The sequence below is a fragment of the Coregonus lavaretus genome, assembly GCF_964263955.1.
Source record: "Coregonus lavaretus genome assembly, chromosome: 4".
Lineage (NCBI taxonomy): Eukaryota > Metazoa > Chordata > Actinopteri > Salmoniformes > Salmonidae > Coregonus > Coregonus lavaretus.
In genome coordinates this window covers 5,344,066-5,361,952 of record NC_139991.1, presented here as the reverse complement: position 1 = coordinate 5,361,952, position 17,887 = coordinate 5,344,066, and the positions used below count along the sequence as shown (strand labels likewise).

Here is a 17,887-nt window from a genome sequence, read left to right as displayed (position 1 = left end):
CTCTTGCTCACCAGTACTTCATGTTCCCATTAGATTGCATATATATTCTGGTGTGTGGTTTCTAATGTTTATAAATCAGGTTGAGATGGTTCAGGAATAGAGGAAAAGTTAAAACAACATGAGCCCTAACTGATAGGTTTTATCCCAGAAAAAGGAAGAAGTGGTGCATTCTTTTATGACATGGGGTTTTATGTCAATTAGTCATTATTATCTTGTTTATTTTTTAATGATAACATGGGATTTCCTGCTTGAACAACCAGAGTTGGCCTAAATATGCACGATTACATTCTTCATGTTAATCCCAGTGTTATCCAATACAATCCGACTTTTGTCATGTTGAGCCTATCCTAAACTTTTGCTTATCGAACTGAGCACATAGCAGCCTACTGTTTCACAGTAAAAGTCAGCACTTTTGGTTTCAGTGCCTTTTCTCATCATTTTCTTTGTGCCTAGAACAAGGCTGATATCAAACGGTCATGGTTGGTGGGCACCTCTGACGAGCAGTGAGGAACGTGAACCAGTGCCATTTCCCTCTCTGTAATGAGAGGATGCAGTAGTGGTACTAATGCACTGAAACAGGACATCCTGTGCATCCTCTCCACAATGGCGTCAATGGCCCCCTAACTAACGTAATACCTCTCCAGTCACACTGAAGAGTTACCAGCAGCGGATCTCCTGGGGACACGGGCTAGAATAAGGGCTCCGCTCTCAACACAACAACACTGGCTTCCAGTAACCACTCTGGAAAGGCCACAGGGTGTCCTGTACTCTGCCTGTTCCATTTAATCTGTACCCTGAGGGGAGAGTATCTCTGAAGCTGGAGACACTTATCTCCCTCACTAACTTTAAGCATCAGTTGTCAGAGCACCTTACCGATCACTGCACCTGTACACAGCCCATCTGAAATTAGCCCGCCCAACTACCTCATCCCTATATTGTTATTTATTTTGCTCATTTGTACCCCAGTATCTCTATTTGCACATAATCTCTTGCACATCTATCATTCCAGTGTTAATACTAATTATAATTATTTTGCACTATAGCCGATTTATTGCCTTACCTCCATAACTTGCTACATTTGCACACACTGTATATATATTTATTTCTGTTGTATTTTTGACTTTGTTTTGTTTTACCCCATATGTAACTCTGTGTTGTTGTTTTTATCGCACTGCTTTGCTTTATCTTGGCCAGGTCGCAGTTGTAAATGAGAACTTGTTCTCAACTGGTTTACCTGGTTAAATAAAGGTGAAATAAAATAAATAAATAAAAAAAGTGTGTTCCTGATTAGTTCCAGTACAGGTGCTCATGTATAATGGTGTGTTATACTTTGTGTGTTTTTTTCAGTTCTGCCAGCCAGGAGGATGGAGGGTGTCCCGAGAGAGGAAAGCTCCCACCTTCTTCACGGTGGTGTTGACGGACATCGACTCAGACAGACACTACTGCTCCTGCCTCACCTTCTATGAGGCAGAGGTCAACCTGCAGGTGAGATGGCTTGTTGTACTCCTCAACCCCAACCCCCCTACATGCATATTTTAGTGTTATAGCCAAAGCCACTTACAAGGGCATTATGTAAAATATTATATAAAATCTAATGTATATCTGTAACAGCGTACCCATAATTGCCCTATTCAAAGCAATCAGTTATATGTATGTTTTGACATTTGGTGGTTTTTCATGCCTGTAAACACTTACACACTTGCTGAATACGACTACATGTCCTGCAGTTCCTGGGTTTAGGATCTCGGTCATAAGGGCAACATACACTACCAGTCAAAAGGTTTAGAACACCTACTCATTCAAGGGTTTTTCTTTAGTTTTTACTAGTTTCTACATTGTAGAATAATAGTGAAGACATCAAAACTATGAAATAACACATATGGAATCATGTAGTAACCTAAAAAGTGTTAAACAAATCAAAACATATTTGAGATTCTACAAATAGCCACCTTGACGACAGCTTTGCACACTCTTGGCATTCTCTCAACCAGCTTCATGAGGTAGTCACCTTGAATGCATTTCAATTAACAGGTGTGCCTTCTTAAAAGTTCATTTGTGGAATTTCTTTCCTCTTTAATGTGTTTGAGCCAATCAGTTGTGTTGTGACAAGGTAAGGGGGGTATACAGAATATAGCCCTATTTGGTAAAAGACCAAGTCCATATTATGTCAAGAACAGATCAAACAAGCAAAGAGAAATGACAGTCCATCATTACTTTAAGACATAAAGGTCAGTCAATACGGAACATTTCAAGAACTTGGAAAGTTTCTTCAAGTGCAGTCACAAAATCCATCAAGCGCTATGATGAAACTGGCTCTCATGAGGACCGCCACAGGAATGGAAGACCCAGAATTACCTCTGCTGCAGAGGACAAGTTCATTAGAGTTACCAGCCTCAGAAATTGCAGCCCAAATAAATGCTTCACAGAGTTCAAGTCACAGACACATCTCAACATCAACTGTTCAGAGGAGACTGTGTGAATCAGGCCTTCATGGTCGAATTGCTGCAAAGAAACCACTACTAAAGGACACAAACAAGAAGAAGAGACTTGCTTGGGCCAAGAAACACGAGCAATGGACATTAGACCGGTGGAAATGTGACCTTTTGGTCTGGAGTCCAAATAGGAGATTTTTTTCGTTCCAACCTCTGTCTCTTTGTGAGACACGGTGTGGGTGAACAGATGATCTCCGCATGTGTATTTCCCACCGTAAAGCATGGAGGAGGTGGTGTTATGGTGTGGGGGTGCTTTGCTGATGACACTGTCTGTGATTTATTTAGAATTCAAGGCACACTTAACCAGCATTGCTACCACAGTAGATACACCATCCCATCTGATTTGGGCTTAGTGGGACTATCATTTGTTTTTCAACAGGACAATGACCCAACACACCTCCAGGCTGAGTAAGGGCTATTTGACCAAGAAGGAGAGTGATGGAGTGCTGCATCAGATGACCTGGCCTCAACAATCCCCCGACCTTAACCAAATTGAGATGGTTTGGGATGTGTCGGACCGCAGAGTGAAGGATTAGCAGCCAACAAGTGCTCAGCATATGTAGGAACTCCTTCAAGACTGTTGGAAAAGCATTCCAGGTGAAACTGGTTGAGAGAATGCCAAGAGTGTGCAAAGCTGCCGTCAAGGCAAAGGGTGGCTACTTTGAAGAATCTCAAATATAAAATATATTTTGATTTGTGTGTTATTTCATAGTTTTGATGTCTTCAGTATTATTCTACAATGTAGAAAATAGTACAAAATAAAGAAACACCCTTGAATGAGTAGGTGTTCTAAAACTTTTGACCGGTAGTGTAGGTGAACCACGGTATAGTAGATAGTGCCTACTGCCTCGGCATCTCTTGATAAGCATCACAGGGTTATGTCCGTTCATTTCTGTATCATTTCCAGCTTCTCTCTCTCCCTTGATGAATACTTGATTCCGAGCATCCAGCGGGGGTGGTTCCTACCTCCTTTTTGTTTTTCATTGTGTTGTAATTGTTTTGTTTTTGTCATGTTTTCTTTCATGGCACATTTTTGTACTATTAGGAATTTGTGTCACGGCATGATGTGTTCCAGAACCCACTATAGTGGAAAAAGAAAGCAGCACTCTGGATGAATTGAGATGTGAACGACACTTCACATACTGTAGGGTTTTGGTGTGATGGGAGAACATACCTATCCAATGAGCTGACATCTCATCCCCTCTAGCACTGGCTCTTGGATGTACCCATCCTCACATGAATTCAGTTCTATCTTTTGATGTTTTTTCTTCCACACAAGTTCACAAACCCTTGAAATAAACTGAAGCAATGACCATAATCCTCTCAAGGTTTACCCTGATACATTACACAGAATGCCTGGCTGGATGTCACAAGAATATGACTCCTTACAATGGCCTGAAGTGCTGCATTTTGTCCCCTGTCTCTATTAAACACATGACAACCATGGCCATTAGTCATATTCATTCAAGTCAATGACCTTTAGTTCATTGAAATCTGACATTCCTTGAAAGGCCCATTCAATCAGGTGGAATTCTTCTGACCATTAGTCATGTTAATTCAAGAAGTCTTATGACAAAATCAGAAATCTGATTTTCCATGTGTGTTTCAAACAAAGCCTTGGCCTGAGACAAGGTATGAACCACCACATCCGTTATCAAATAAGCGTCATAACGGCTAGGTTAGCTGCGACTGGGTCTCTCTAGCCTGGCCTGGTCTGTGCCTGGGCTGGAAGGTTACGTAACCGGCCCTGCTGTAGACTAATTCCCCTGTCAGGCGCTGTTTGGTGATGTCCTGCAGCTGTCCTCTCTGGGCCGACTGGACCCTCTCCTCCGTGACCAGACGTATTTATTTTCTGTCCTCCTCACATGCCAGTCGGTCTGCTGAGGGAGAGGAGGCGAAGGCCACCCGTAACTATCAGTGCAGTGTCATCGCAGACATTAGTACAGGATCATTAGAGGTCTTGATTACAGGGCTTAATGTGGCCGGTCACCTCACTGCCTCTTCGTCATGGCCCCACCTCTCTGTTTTGGTTTGATTTCTTTCCAGGAACTGTTCCCAGATCCCTTTGTGCACTTGGTAATGGCTCAGATAAGGATAAGAGTTTGGATCACACCCACTGGACAGATGAGGGGATGGTTTCTCACTGTGTACAACTGTGTAGGTGACTGTTGCGGTATTTTATGGTTTAGGGACCAGCTTGATACAGTATACCGTCCACTGCAAAAGTTTGCTTTTCTCAATATTCTCCTCAGACTGTCACGTTTACACTGTTAACAAGGTTAGCAAGATGCTAAAGTAGTTTGAGGTAGTGTTGCACGGTATACCGGTACCACGGTAATATCACGGTACCAAAACGTAATTTTTTTACATTTTACATTTTACGTCATTTAGCAGACGCTCTTATCCAGAGCGACTTACATTATATATATCTTTTTTTCATACCCCCTGTGGGAATCGAACCCACAACCCTGGCGTTGCAAACACCATGCTCTATCAACTGAGCTACATCCCTGCCGGCCATTCCCTCCCCTACCCTGGACGACGCTGGGCCAATTGCGCGCCGCCCCATGGGTCTCCCAGTCACGGGCGGCTATGACAGAGCCTGGATTCGAACCAGGATCTCTAGTGGCACAGCTAGCACTGCGATGCAGTGCCTTAGACCACTGCGCCACTCAGGAGACTATGACGCAGGAAGTACTATGTCATAGTACTGATGATGCCAACATTTTAGAATACCGTACTACCGTTTCATATGATAATACAACAATTTTCAGTCCTACCGATTTAAATGATAAAATGTTTAGAAAGTCAGTTTTGTTTAGAAATTCAGTTGAATTTAAGCAACAGCAACACTAGTCTCTTGTACAGTGGGGAAAAAAAGTATTTAGTCAGCCACCAATTGTGCAAGTTCTCCCACTTAAAAAGATGAGAGGCCTGTAATTTTCATCATAGGTACACGTCAACTATGACAGACAAAATGAGGAAAAAAAATCGATGTAGGATTTTTAATGAATTTATTTGCAAATTATGGTGGAAAATAAGTATTTGGTCAATAACAAAAGTTTCTCAATACTTTGTTATATACCCTTTGTTGGCAATGACACAGGTCAAACGTTTTCTGTAAGTCTTCACAAGGTTTTCACACACTGTTGCTGGTATTTTGGCCCATTCCTCCATGCAGATCTCCTCTAGAGCAGTGATGTTTTGGGGCTGTCGCTGGGCAACACAGACTTTCAACTCCCTCCAAAGATTTTCTATGGGGTTGAGATCTGGAGACTGGCTAGGCCACTCCAGGACCTTGAAATGCTTCTTACAAAGCCACTCCTTCGTTGCCCGGGCGGTGTGTTTGGGATCATTGTCATGCTGAAAGACCCAGCCACGTTTCATCTTCAATGCCCTCGCTGATGGAAGGAGGTTTTCACTCAAAATTTCACGATACATGGCCCCATTCATTCTTTCCTTTACACGGATCAGTTGTCCTGGTCCCTTTGCAGAAAAACAGCCCCAAAGCATGATGTTTCCACCCCCATGCTTCACAGTAGGTATGGTGTTCTTTGGATGCAACTCAGCATTCTTTGTCCTCCAAACACGACGAGTTGAGTTTTTACCAAAAAGTTATATTTTGGTTTCATCTGACCATATGACATTCTCCCAATCCTCTTCTGGATCATCCAGATGCACTCTAGCAAACTTCAGACGGGCCTGGACATGTACTGGCTTAAGCAGCGTAGTGTGTTACTGATGGTAGGCTTTGTTACTTTTGTCCCAGCTCTCTACAGGTCATTCACTAGGTCCCCCCGTGTGGTTCTTGGATTTTTGCTCACCGTTCTTGTGATCATTTTGACCCCACGGGGTGAGATCTTGCGTGGAGCCCCAGATCGAGGGAGATTATCAGTGGTCTTGTATGTCTTCCATTTCCTAATAATTGCTCCCACAGTTGATTTCTTCAAACCAAGCTGCTTACCTATTGCAGATTCAGTCTTCCCAGCCTGGTGCAGGTCTACAATTTTGTTTCTGGTGTCCTTTGACAGCTCTTTGGTCTTGGCCATAGTGGAGTTTGGAGTGTGACTGTTTGAGGTTGTGGACAGGTGTCTTTTATACTGATAACAAGTTCAAACAGGTGCCATTAATACAGGTAACGAGTGGAGGACAGAGGAGCCTCTTAAAGAAGAAGTTACAGGTCTGTGAGAGCCAGATATCTTGCTTGTTTGTAGGTGACCAAATACTTATTTTCCACCATAATTTGCAAATAAATTCATAAAAAATCCTACAATATGATTTTCTGGATTTCTTTTTCTCAATTTGTCTGTCATAGTTGACGTGTACCTATGATGAAAATTACAGGCCTCTCTCATCTTTTTAAGTGGGAGAACTTGCACAATTGGTGGCTGACTAAATACTTTTTTTCCCCACTGTATGTGCAGGTCCAATAATGTCCACTTCACTTTCATGCACATATCACCTGTTGCAGCTGTAATCAGCCAGCCTCATCCCCTTCCAGCCATCACTCACCTGCTTCTTTCCTCTCCGTCCGCTCTTCCTGCGCATCTATTCCTCCGTCAGCTTTTTAAATATAATTTAGCTGTGATGTCGAGGGGGGGATGCGGACCCTGATCAGTCTGCTGCTGTTACATTTCTACGTTTGATACATTGGAGCAGCACGCAGAGCGAGCAAAGTTGTCACACATCAGTGCCAGAGAGTAGAAACAGCTTCACAACAGTCATGTTTGCAGCTTTACAGCAAAGAAAACAGCTTGTCTCTAGCTGAAACGGTTAAAAGAATATGACTCCTATTACCGGAGCTTCCTTTTTTTCCTTCCTGCGCGCATTTTATATAATTTTACAAACCATTCCGCATGCCGTTTTAAACTAATCCCAGGCCGCTAATTATTGTTTTGATAACGTTGTTCAGTCATGTTACCTAGCTAGCTAACATCCTGGTAACTTGATAGTACGTTTAGGCTAATTTGATTGGCCCAGGAAGAAAGTTAAAGGGTCTGTTAATCATGAGATGTGCCTCAAAGGTAGGATTCATAATCTCTCTCTTTCTGGTGCTCCTTACATTCTGTTTGGTGCCTAACGTTTTTAAAGTTGGGAGCAGTGTGTACGTGTTTGTGGGAGAGAAAGGGGTGTGTGTGTTTATGAGGGAGACCGAGAGAGTGTGAGGGAAGGAGTGTGTGTGTGTTTATGAGGGAGGCAGAGAGAGTGCGAGGGAGGGAGTGCGTGTGTGTGTCTTGTCTGTTAACTGAAGAGTAAAGGTTTCATGCAGTGTTTTCCCCTTACTGCCACAATGACATGCAGATCATTATGCATGTTACATTTGACATTTTAGTCATTTAGCAGATGCTCTTATCCAGAGCGACTTACAGTTAGTGAGTGCATACATTTTCATACTGGCCCCCCGTGGGAAACGAACCCACAACCCTGGCGTTGCAAGTGCCAAGCGCCATGCTCTACCAACTGAGCTCCTCCCATTCCTCCAGCCAAATCACAGGTAGACCTTTAGCCTTTAGCAAATTAGCCATTCTGTGCAGTAGACAGTGAACAGTGCGAAGTTAAATTCAATATGTGTTTTATTGAGTAGAAGTGTGAATATCAGTGACAGGTTTTTTGTGTAGCGCATAACGTTTACAAAATGGGAAAACATGTCGGGGGACGGGGCGAACAGGACGCTAGGCCAATCAGAATTCCCTGTGGTATCGTGATACTACTCGGTATTGTGATACTTGGCCTGGTATCATGTTGGTATCGTGACAGCACTAGTTTGAGGTGCACCATGTGTTTTGTCAAATACACCTAACTTGGACAGTATACATTTACATTTACATTTTAGTCATTTAGCAGATGCTCTTATCCAGAGCGACTTACAGTTAGTGAGTGCATACATTTTTCATACTGGCCCCCCGTGGGAAACGAACCCACAACCCTGGCGTTGCAAGCGCCATGCTCTACCAACTGAGCTATAGGGGACCTATAGTAAATTGGGCCTAGTCTGCAAAGCATTTAACTGAGAAGGGCTAACATGGTTTTCGTAGACCCTTGTAAGCCAGCATACAGCTCTGTTTTTATTTAATTTTTACGTGTGGGCATTATCATGCGCCTTACCCTGTAATGTTTAAACCAGCGTGGCTTTTTTCTACGTGATTGGATTCAAGAGGCAGAAATATATTTTCAACGATTATTGAACCAAATCCACAGAATGCTGTAGAAATGTGTTTCCCATCTGACGGAATATTTTGATCCTGTGTTCCCTGCTCGGAGCATGCCAGAGCTCTTGTGGCATGTTTTCATTGTCTGAAGAAATATATGTGATTCTGATAAAGGGTTTAGCCAGGAACGAGCCCTGTGAGGCTGCTATGCTGCTATCTCTGTAAACTGATAGGACTGACGGCTCCTGGTATGGGACAATTGGAACCAGATTGAGACTTGACCACTGAGACTTGACCTCTGTGGAGCACTTTGGGAAGGAGTGGGAGGCATCTTTGGTCAAATCCTTCACCTTAATGACTTAGCCCATATGCTGTTAGTTTAACATGATCACTCAATTGCTATTTATGGTACATTACGCCATGCCCTTTGAACCCAAGTGTCTGGATCTTATTTTAGCTAGGTTTTGAATTATTAATATCCTACAGGTAGGCCTAGGTCTATCTCCAGTGTGGTTACTGCATCAGAGGTGTCAGAGGTCGAGTAGCTTTTGCTTAAAAAAAAACATAATTGAATTCAGGCTTCAGGGGGTTTATTACAGCTATTTCTATACCGATTACATTTTGTGACTTCGTTTTGTAGGAAATTTATTTTTAAACTACAACCCCTGCCAAATTGAATTCAACATGTTTCAAACCACCATCTCCAGCTCTGAGTTTATAGCCATAGTTTAGAATAACATCTCCAAACCGAAAAATATTATTCCTCGACAACTCAGGGAATCAAAGTAATGACATTGTTGTCTTTAAAATAAATACCCTATTTTGTGAAGAAACAACTCAACAAATGAGAAAGCAGTATGGGTAAATTCCAGACTGGAAGTGGCTTATTCATACTGTATTATTAGAGTTTTCACAACTATTTTAGTAAACCGAGTAATGTGACTTGATGCATAGTTGACTTAATTTCATATACATCTCACTGCTGATTTACGGTTGGCCTTTTTGTCAGTATGTGACACTCCTCTCTTAAGCTCCTGGGTTTCGTTCAAACGGTCTCCATGAAAATAAATGTTTTATGCTCAATTTCTTGGGTTAGTAATCTTTTATGAACCCCATGGTGATTTGAAGAAAATCCTCTTTGCTCTTTCAACTCCTCAACTGTGATGAGTATCTGTTTTAATGGGTACTACATGTTGGAGAGGATGTTTTATAACTCAAAATAAATCTGTATCCCATTGCAGAGGAAACACAGGATTTTGCGTGCACTGTACTCTGTGCCTGCATCATTCAGAATTATTGAGGAGGTTTCCAAAAATAGGCTACAGTTTGTGATGTACTATAGAATGTACACACTGTGGTTTGACCTGGAAGTAGATAACACTAGAGCCACCCTCAGCGGAAAAGCTTTCGTTTATTTCCGATCCCACTCAGGCGTTTCTTTTACGCCTGCTATGTTAGGTTACACTAGAGCCATCCAAAGGGTGACCGCACAGGGTCTTAACTCAACCCCATATCACTGTTGAACTCTCCCATTTGAATAACTTATGTTTGATGTTTCAGGGAACAAAGACCATCGATGCAGATGAGGACGAGGAAGAGGATGGCTTGATCCAGCCTGCTCAAGTCTTTGCACCCAAAAGTCTCATTCTGGTCTCAAGGCTGGATTATCCTGAAATATTCCGGGTAACTAAAATAGGTTCCTTTCAAAATGTCAGATGACCATTCATAGTGGTCATTTCAGTTTCTGCAGGTGTATTTGCGATCTATTATTGACCCGGCCAGAAACATACTTGGTCCTATTCATGAGGTTCATGACTGTTCACGTTACTTATCTCTGCCTAATTAGCATTGGCATGATAAACCGTAGTTAATGCACTAATTGCTGCGCTATCGATTGTCTCATGATAGTGATAGAATGCATCATGTTGAATCTTGTGTGCATAGAATGAACATATTGGCTTTATAGAGTGAGTTCTGCATGTACTCAAGGCCAGGATATCCAGCCCATTCCTCACTTAAGAACAGAGTGGGGCTGAGCGGATCTCTCTTGTCCCTAGGCACTCCACTGGACCACTACGGCGTTCAACTTTGGCATTCAAATGTCTCCGACACATATTCCTTTAGCATTTATTTTTAGCTTTGCTTTGCCCAGGCATTTGCCATTGTGCTGTAGGACCCATAAACCACACATCTCAGCTGTACATTAAGAATATTACAGAAAATACTATAAATCTGATGGTATTAGATGACAAATTCCCACACACTGTCTCTAATTGTCCAAAACTGTGATTGTGTGTATGTATCTTGCGATACATCTGTGTGTGTTTGTGTATGTGAGTGTGTTGATTGACCTGGCTGTGTGTCTGTCTCCTCCTGATCTCCCCAGGGCTGCTTGGGCCTGATCTACACGGTGTACATCGACAGCCTGCCGTTCCCCCTGGAGGGGCTGGTTTCCAACCTCTTCACGTGCATGGTTCCTGTGGCTGGCGGCTCCCAGGTAAGCAGGCATTACTAAAGCAAATAATTCCTCAAATACCTCCATCTGAGAGGGCCTGTCTAACCCCCTCTCTGCCCCCCTCTCAACCCCTCTGGCCTGCTCTCCACACACACAAATCCACCCCAGGGGTCAGTCTGGGTTAATGTTGCTGCTAGACCCACACAAGGTGCTGATTACACACTGATGGCCTAATGCTTATTATAGTTTCAGTCTCCTACAAGTAGAGTGGGAGTGAGGAAGGAAGAAATGTTTTGGCCCATGTGAGAGTCTAGAAAAATGATTTGCGTTTGCTTTCCATTCAATCATGCATTCCTCGTCTAGATGGTGCCATAGATTGCTGTACCGCCACGCGCAGAAATGTCCTCAAAATACTATTTTATTTTTCTAGCTGGTCTTGTGATGACTTTACTTAGTGAAGCCAGGGTACAAAAAAAACAGAGAGTAGGGGGCATGTTTTTATATTTTCACTTCTCTCTAGGTTATTAAAACCTTTTTTAAAGGTTATTAAAACCCACATCTAAAGCAGTCCTATAACAAAACCCCTACGCTGGTCTGTAGCCCCTTAAAGTCTAGACAATGGTGATCAATGTGGCTTTAAAAAAAACGGACAATATTTCATCTGTGTTTGTAAAGGGGAAGGAATGTGGCCCATGATGAAGTTCACATTCAGAACCTTGGGGTAATTTAGTGTTTTTTATGTAATTTACCAACACATGTCAGTGTTCCTCCTCAAACGATCGCCAAGTGCTTTAGGCTGTAGTGACACAACAAGAGTTAGAAACCTCAGGAGTGGAACTAACTCATCCTTCAACAGACTGTCAAACATGAAGGAATGTCATGAATCAGGGGACAGAGAGTTGTTCTCTAGCTGGTTCAAACTCAGTTGAAAATAACATAAAGGCTATGCTCCCAATTACTACCTTTATTGACAAAATTTCGATCCACAAGGATCTTCGTCAGGTCAAAAGCCAAACTCCATTGAACCACTGTCTGTACCTCTGTCATGTTCAACATTGGTTTAACTGAATTAGACGCAGTGATTGTGTTCACGTCAACACACACCGATTCAACTGTACGCTTACTTCTGGACCCTCAGCCACACTGAATATAGGGACGGACATGGTTAACATGCAATTGAGGTTTCTCCCATTGCAGCCGGACTGATTCAAAAGGCTAATTCAGTCATGCAGCTGCGATGTCCATCTGGTTCAACAACACGTGTTTTATTCATTTTCTGGGAGATCGTTAAAAAAACACTCACACAGTGGATCCCTTAACTGCCATTGTACTGTCATTTCTCCCTTGCCTATATGACCTTTGGCCTTGTACGGAGGTACAGTCTTGTTCAGTTTCCTAATGATATATACAGTACCATGACAACAGTGGCATGATGTCTGTTAAAAACATTTTCCATCTCTGAAACTGTTGTACGGTCTTGTCTAGTTCTAAGATAGATCCATCCAATGGTTTTGGATATAACCTATAACTTTTCACTTTTGTGTTTTTTGTGATTTTCCCACAGAAACTGTTTTCCCTGGGAGCTGGCGACCGACAGCTAATCCAAACCCCTCTGAATGACAACCTGCCTGTTACATGCAAGAGTGTGGCCATGCTCTTCCAGCAGCTTGGTATGTCACTGGGATTCTGCTTCCTCATTACTACACTACAGTACAACCAGTCAATCCCAAACTCAATGAACTCGACTCCACTTTATGGCACCATCATGTTCCCGCCGTTATTTAAAGTCTGGTCTGCACCGGGTCTACTTAGCTGCAGTACAGTTAGCCCTATGCTGCTCTGCCTGTTGGTCACATACAGTCACAGTATACACAACTCCCATTGTAATTTAGCTTGTGCTTCCTAGCAACATGCTTACGCGGGCGGCTCAAATAACCTGACAGCTGAATACTAACTGTAGTGCCAGAAATTAGGAATATCCCTCTTAATCATATTGTTTGCATCATTTTCTTAGTTTTTTTTAGTAAGTAGCTTAGTTGTATGACAGGTTATCCGGTCTTGATCCTTGATGGTATTAAACATTTTTAGGTTCAACTCCAACATTAAGAGGTTTAGAGCTACTACGCAGATGATCACATGGTTATGAATAAAGCATCTGTCCAAATCACAATTTTAAACTCTCAAATTGAATAGCCACTAAGCAGTTGGATTAATGCTGTAGAAATGAACAGTGAAGACAGTGCTTACCAAGAAGACAGTGAATGTTCCTGAGTGGCCGAGTTACAGTTTTGACTTAAATCTGCTTGAAAGTTGATGGCAAGACCTGAAAATGGTTGTCTGGCAATGATCAACAACCAATTTGACATAGCTAGAAGAATTTTGAAAAGAATAATGGGCAAATGTTGCACAATCCAGGTGTGGAAATGTCTTAGACACTTACCCAGAAAGACTCAGTTGTAATCGCTGCCAAAGGTGACTGAGTGGTTTGAAAACATATGTAAATGAGATACTTCAGTTTAATTTTTCATAAATTCTAACATTTGTAAAATAAATATAAAAAATAAATAAATAAAGAATCTTCCACTTTGAAATTACAGAGCATTTTGTGGAGCTCGTTGACAAACAATTATAATTAAATCAATTTTAATCCCACTTTGTAACAACAATGTGGAAAAAGTCAAGGGGTGTGAATATTTTTCTCAAGGCACTGTATGTATACTCCTTTACTAGGATGTACGTAGTCTGTTTTGCATTCTTGTACACAGGACGTTGCTTTGCTGTGGTTTGGTGGCTTCACATTACCATATTGTCCAAAATTCCTGCTCACTTCATTTGTGCGTACACTGGTCTCAAGTATGTGGTTTTATCAGGGCCTTAATACACTCAAATCACCGCAGCAGTCAAGTCTACATTCCATGGGCCGATGTTGGGGGCGAGTTAGTAAATAAGTGAAATCCAATCAAATGTTTCTGATGCTTTCTTTGATTTGTAATGGAAAATAGGCCCTCATTTAGTGTGATTAGAAGAATGTGTTACAAAACGAAATGGATTATGTTTCTTGTAAGCATTAGACCCTGAACCCCTTGAGGAATTCAATAATAGTTTGCATGCTCCTTTGTGTTTATTTGGACAGCGAGCAGTGGACGTGCACACGGGGGGGGTACTTTACCGATACACAAATGATCAGGGTCATGTGTTTGTAGCCAATCTGGATACACACAGAGATGGAGGAAGAGAAATGGCCTGTACCTTGACATTATCCTCAGCCATGGTTTGTGTCAGTCCTCACCAACTTTGTTTTTGTTACCAAATACTGCACGTTATCCAGGGAACAGTCCACAAAGCTAATAAAACGGACCCGATTCATATGTCTCTCTCTAAATTGTACATTCCAAAGTGTAGAATTTACCCGGAGCTTGATAGAGGATAGGTCTAAACTCCTCTGGTCTAGACAGCTGTTTTTGGAGTCACAGGAGGAGATGGGGCTTGTTACTGTGCAGCTCAGTCCAACCATCAGGAGGAATGTCTCTGTGTGTTGTGATGTGTCCAGTCCTCCCTAAGCTGGATCTGAAGATGGCCCCTGGCCCTGACAGATGATGATAGGCAGACAGAGAGGGCTGGGCTCCTCACACCACTGCTGTTTGCTTACAGTACCCTTGAACAGGACTGCCTGTAACTCTTAAGAGATGCTCTCTTTCATGTCCTTGGGCTACAGGTGATGTGACTGATGTCCTGTAAGAACTGATCAGGACTGCATGATATCATATGGAGGATAGGCATTCCAACAGCTCCAGAAGCGATCAGATCATGCGTCTCGTGTAAACGAAGCCCTTGCATCTCCCATCCATCACTGCTGTTATACAATGCAAGCTGAGAGTATGTTCTGAGTGCAGAATCAGTGTTTCCCATATATTAATTTAGCAGGGGCGGGCTGCTGCTGCTAATTTGTTGCCACCACGTAAAAAAAAAAAAAGCTCTGCCGAGACGCACTTTTAAGGTCAGAGTGACAAGTTACAACGTTTATTTGTACCAAGTAGCATTGGATGCATTTAGTCTTTTGAGGTTTTGCAATTAAGTAAATACAGATTGCAACCCCATGCTTCAGGCTATTTATTTAAAGGGGTAGTGCAGTTGAAAACGTAATTATCCTTTAAATATATATATATATCCACACTATGAGGTCGAAATAACACTCTGAAATGGTGAAAATGATGATAATGGCCTTTTGTGTAAGAGCTGTTTGGGGAAAAATTTCCTGGATTTCAGCATGTTCAGGTGGGATGGAACTTTTGGCCTACATGATTACGTCACAATGTGATCTGATTATAATAGACCAATGACTGTTCATCTAGGTAAGGGGGTAGGATCTAGACCATCCTATCAGCCCAATCAGGGCTGTGTATGTTAATACAGTATCTTCAAATTTGTTTCCTAACGTCCACACGATCAGACTGAGCATTCCAAGGGCCAAAGGAGACTCAGGGAAATAAATGATTAAAAACATATAAATAAAACAGTGATTTATTAGACATGCAGTGATGATTTTAAAATACAATTACAAAGACTGCATGAGGGCGTTAAAGCCACTATGCTGCATTAGTTGAGCAGGTTATTTTCATCAATTTTTTTGTAGAATGTCCTTTCAAAAAGTCAAGTCAAGTGACCTTCTCACATTAATTCTACCTTTGCCACCGCTGCTGAAAAAAATTGTAGGGGAAATACTGCAAGTGTTTGAGTATCGTGACAATGCAACCGCTGCACAGCCCAAGGTCGGATCATATGTCAGAACATGTTCTCTCATTATTTGTAATGTCCATGGTTCTATTCCATGAATCAGCAACAGATTTGCTCTCCATGTTGGCTGGGCTGTGTCCTCTTCCACCTCTGGTTGGAGGGTCTATTTAAAGCCATGTGTTTGTGTAACATGCTAAATCCATGTGATTCATCATGACAGTCAGTCAAATCTGTGAGAACAAATGATTAAACACAGATTTGAGTTATAACATGATATACAGTACAACTTACAGTAGGCTACATTTCCACCCCCTCCCCCTGTGTGGGATGGACTTTGTCTCTCCCCCAGCCTGTCAGGTACTGAGGTATTCAGTCCACCTCATGACCAAACAAGACCTGGGGAAAAGGCCCAGACCTAGTGGGTGGTGAGGAGACGTGTAGCATGTCCACGTACCACTGTGTCCAGAGGTCATCCCAGAGGAATGTCCTTCCAACACGTCACACTGCACAGGAAGTGTGGCCCCCAGGGGGATAGAAAGGACAGGCCCTGGACAGGCTGCTGGGCTGTTTGTTGTTTGCTGCCTTTTTCTTGGCCCGGTCTCTCTCTTGTTATTTAGGGTCGGAAATGTGTTGCTGTTTCCAATAGATATGTAAACACCTGAAGGACACTAAACGAGCCAGGCAGTTTACCTCAGGACGCCATTATGAAACCTAATCGACTGCCAAGCGCAAAAATGCCAGATTAATCACCTCAGACCTATGCACTTCCACAGAGGAAGTCATGTTGAGGTGACAGAGAATGAGCCAAGTGACCAGCCTGTGTCGCTTTGAGAGATCCAGGTATTCAGTCAACAACGGAACAGACAATGTCTATGTTCATGTTCCGGTTCCTGTTTATCAGGGCCTATCTGAGCTGGAGGCAGACACAGAATCAGTGACCTCAGTTTGTTACGGACTGCGGATATGTCTGCCACTGTTCTGTTGTCTTAATCTCTGTAATGTGTGATGGATGGGTCTACCACTAGGTTGATAGGAAACAATAACAGGAACTGTAAACTTTAGAATTTGTCTTGACTGTCATATTGGTATTTGACTGATTATTTATATAGTCTCATAGCATGTCATTTTCTCTGGCTATTTTTGAGATTGTATTTTCCTTATCATTAATGATATACACTGAGTGTACAAAACATTAGGAACACCCTTTTGCCCTCAGAACAGCCTCAATTCATCGGTGCATGGACTCCACAAGGTGTCGAAAGCGCTCCAAAGGGATGCTGGCCCATGTTGACTCCAATGTTTCTCACAGTTGTGTCAAGTTGGCTGGATGTCCTTTGGGTGGTGGACCATTCTTGATACACACAGGAAACTGTTGAGTGTGAAAAACCCAGCAGCATTGCAGTTCTTAACACACTCAAACAGGTGCACCTGGCTCCTACTACCATACGCCATTCAAAGGCACTTAAATCTTTTGTCTTTCCCATTCATCCTCTGAATGGCACACATACACAATCTATGTCTCAAGCCTTAAAAATCCTTATTTAACCTGTCTCTTCCCCTTCATCTACACAGATTGAAGTGGATTTAACAAGTGACATCAATAAGGAGTCATAGCTTTCACCTGGATTCGCCTGGTCAGTCTGTCAAGGAAAGAGCAAATGTTCCTAGTGTTTTGTACACTCAGTGTATAATGTACACTGTACTGTTTGGTAGCTGAAATTGCATTGTTTTTCCACCTGTTATCCCTGTGGGCAAAGAAGAACATTGTTTTCTCAGCTATTTGTTCGTGATAAGTCAGAATGTAATAGTGTATAATATACTGTCAGTAAAGGGAGGGAGAGGTTTTCAAAATGTTGTGATACATGTACTTTGGTTTTCATACAGTATGTCTCTGCAAAACAGATCTTTCCTCCAATTATTTCAACAAACAGCTAGTCACATAGAATATGTGGTGTTATCAATCATTCTATCACCCCAAATAAATATAATTTACTCAATGTTGTTTGCTCAGCTTAAAAATAAAATCCACCCCCAACAGTATGTTTTTGTTTTATCTA

At 42.2% G+C, this 17,887-nt stretch overlaps 1 protein-coding gene across 3 annotated transcripts in view; it reads left to right on the top strand.

Moving 5' to 3' along the window:
* Nucleotides 1-17,887, top strand: part of LOC311128436 (myotubularin-related protein 13-like) — a 141,711-nt gene that overhangs the window by 63,484 nt on the left and 60,340 nt on the right. For all 3 annotated transcript variants that reach the window (XM_084160571.1, XM_084160570.1, XM_084160572.1), the window contains exons 3-6: nucleotides 1,348-1,485; nucleotides 10,202-10,324; nucleotides 11,028-11,138; nucleotides 12,661-12,766. In XM_084160571.1, coding sequence (XP_084016697.1) covers nucleotides 1,348-1,485; nucleotides 10,202-10,324; nucleotides 11,028-11,138; nucleotides 12,661-12,766 — 478 coding nt within the window. The remainder of the gene's footprint in view (nucleotides 1-1,347; nucleotides 1,486-10,201; nucleotides 10,325-11,027; nucleotides 11,139-12,660; nucleotides 12,767-17,887) is intronic.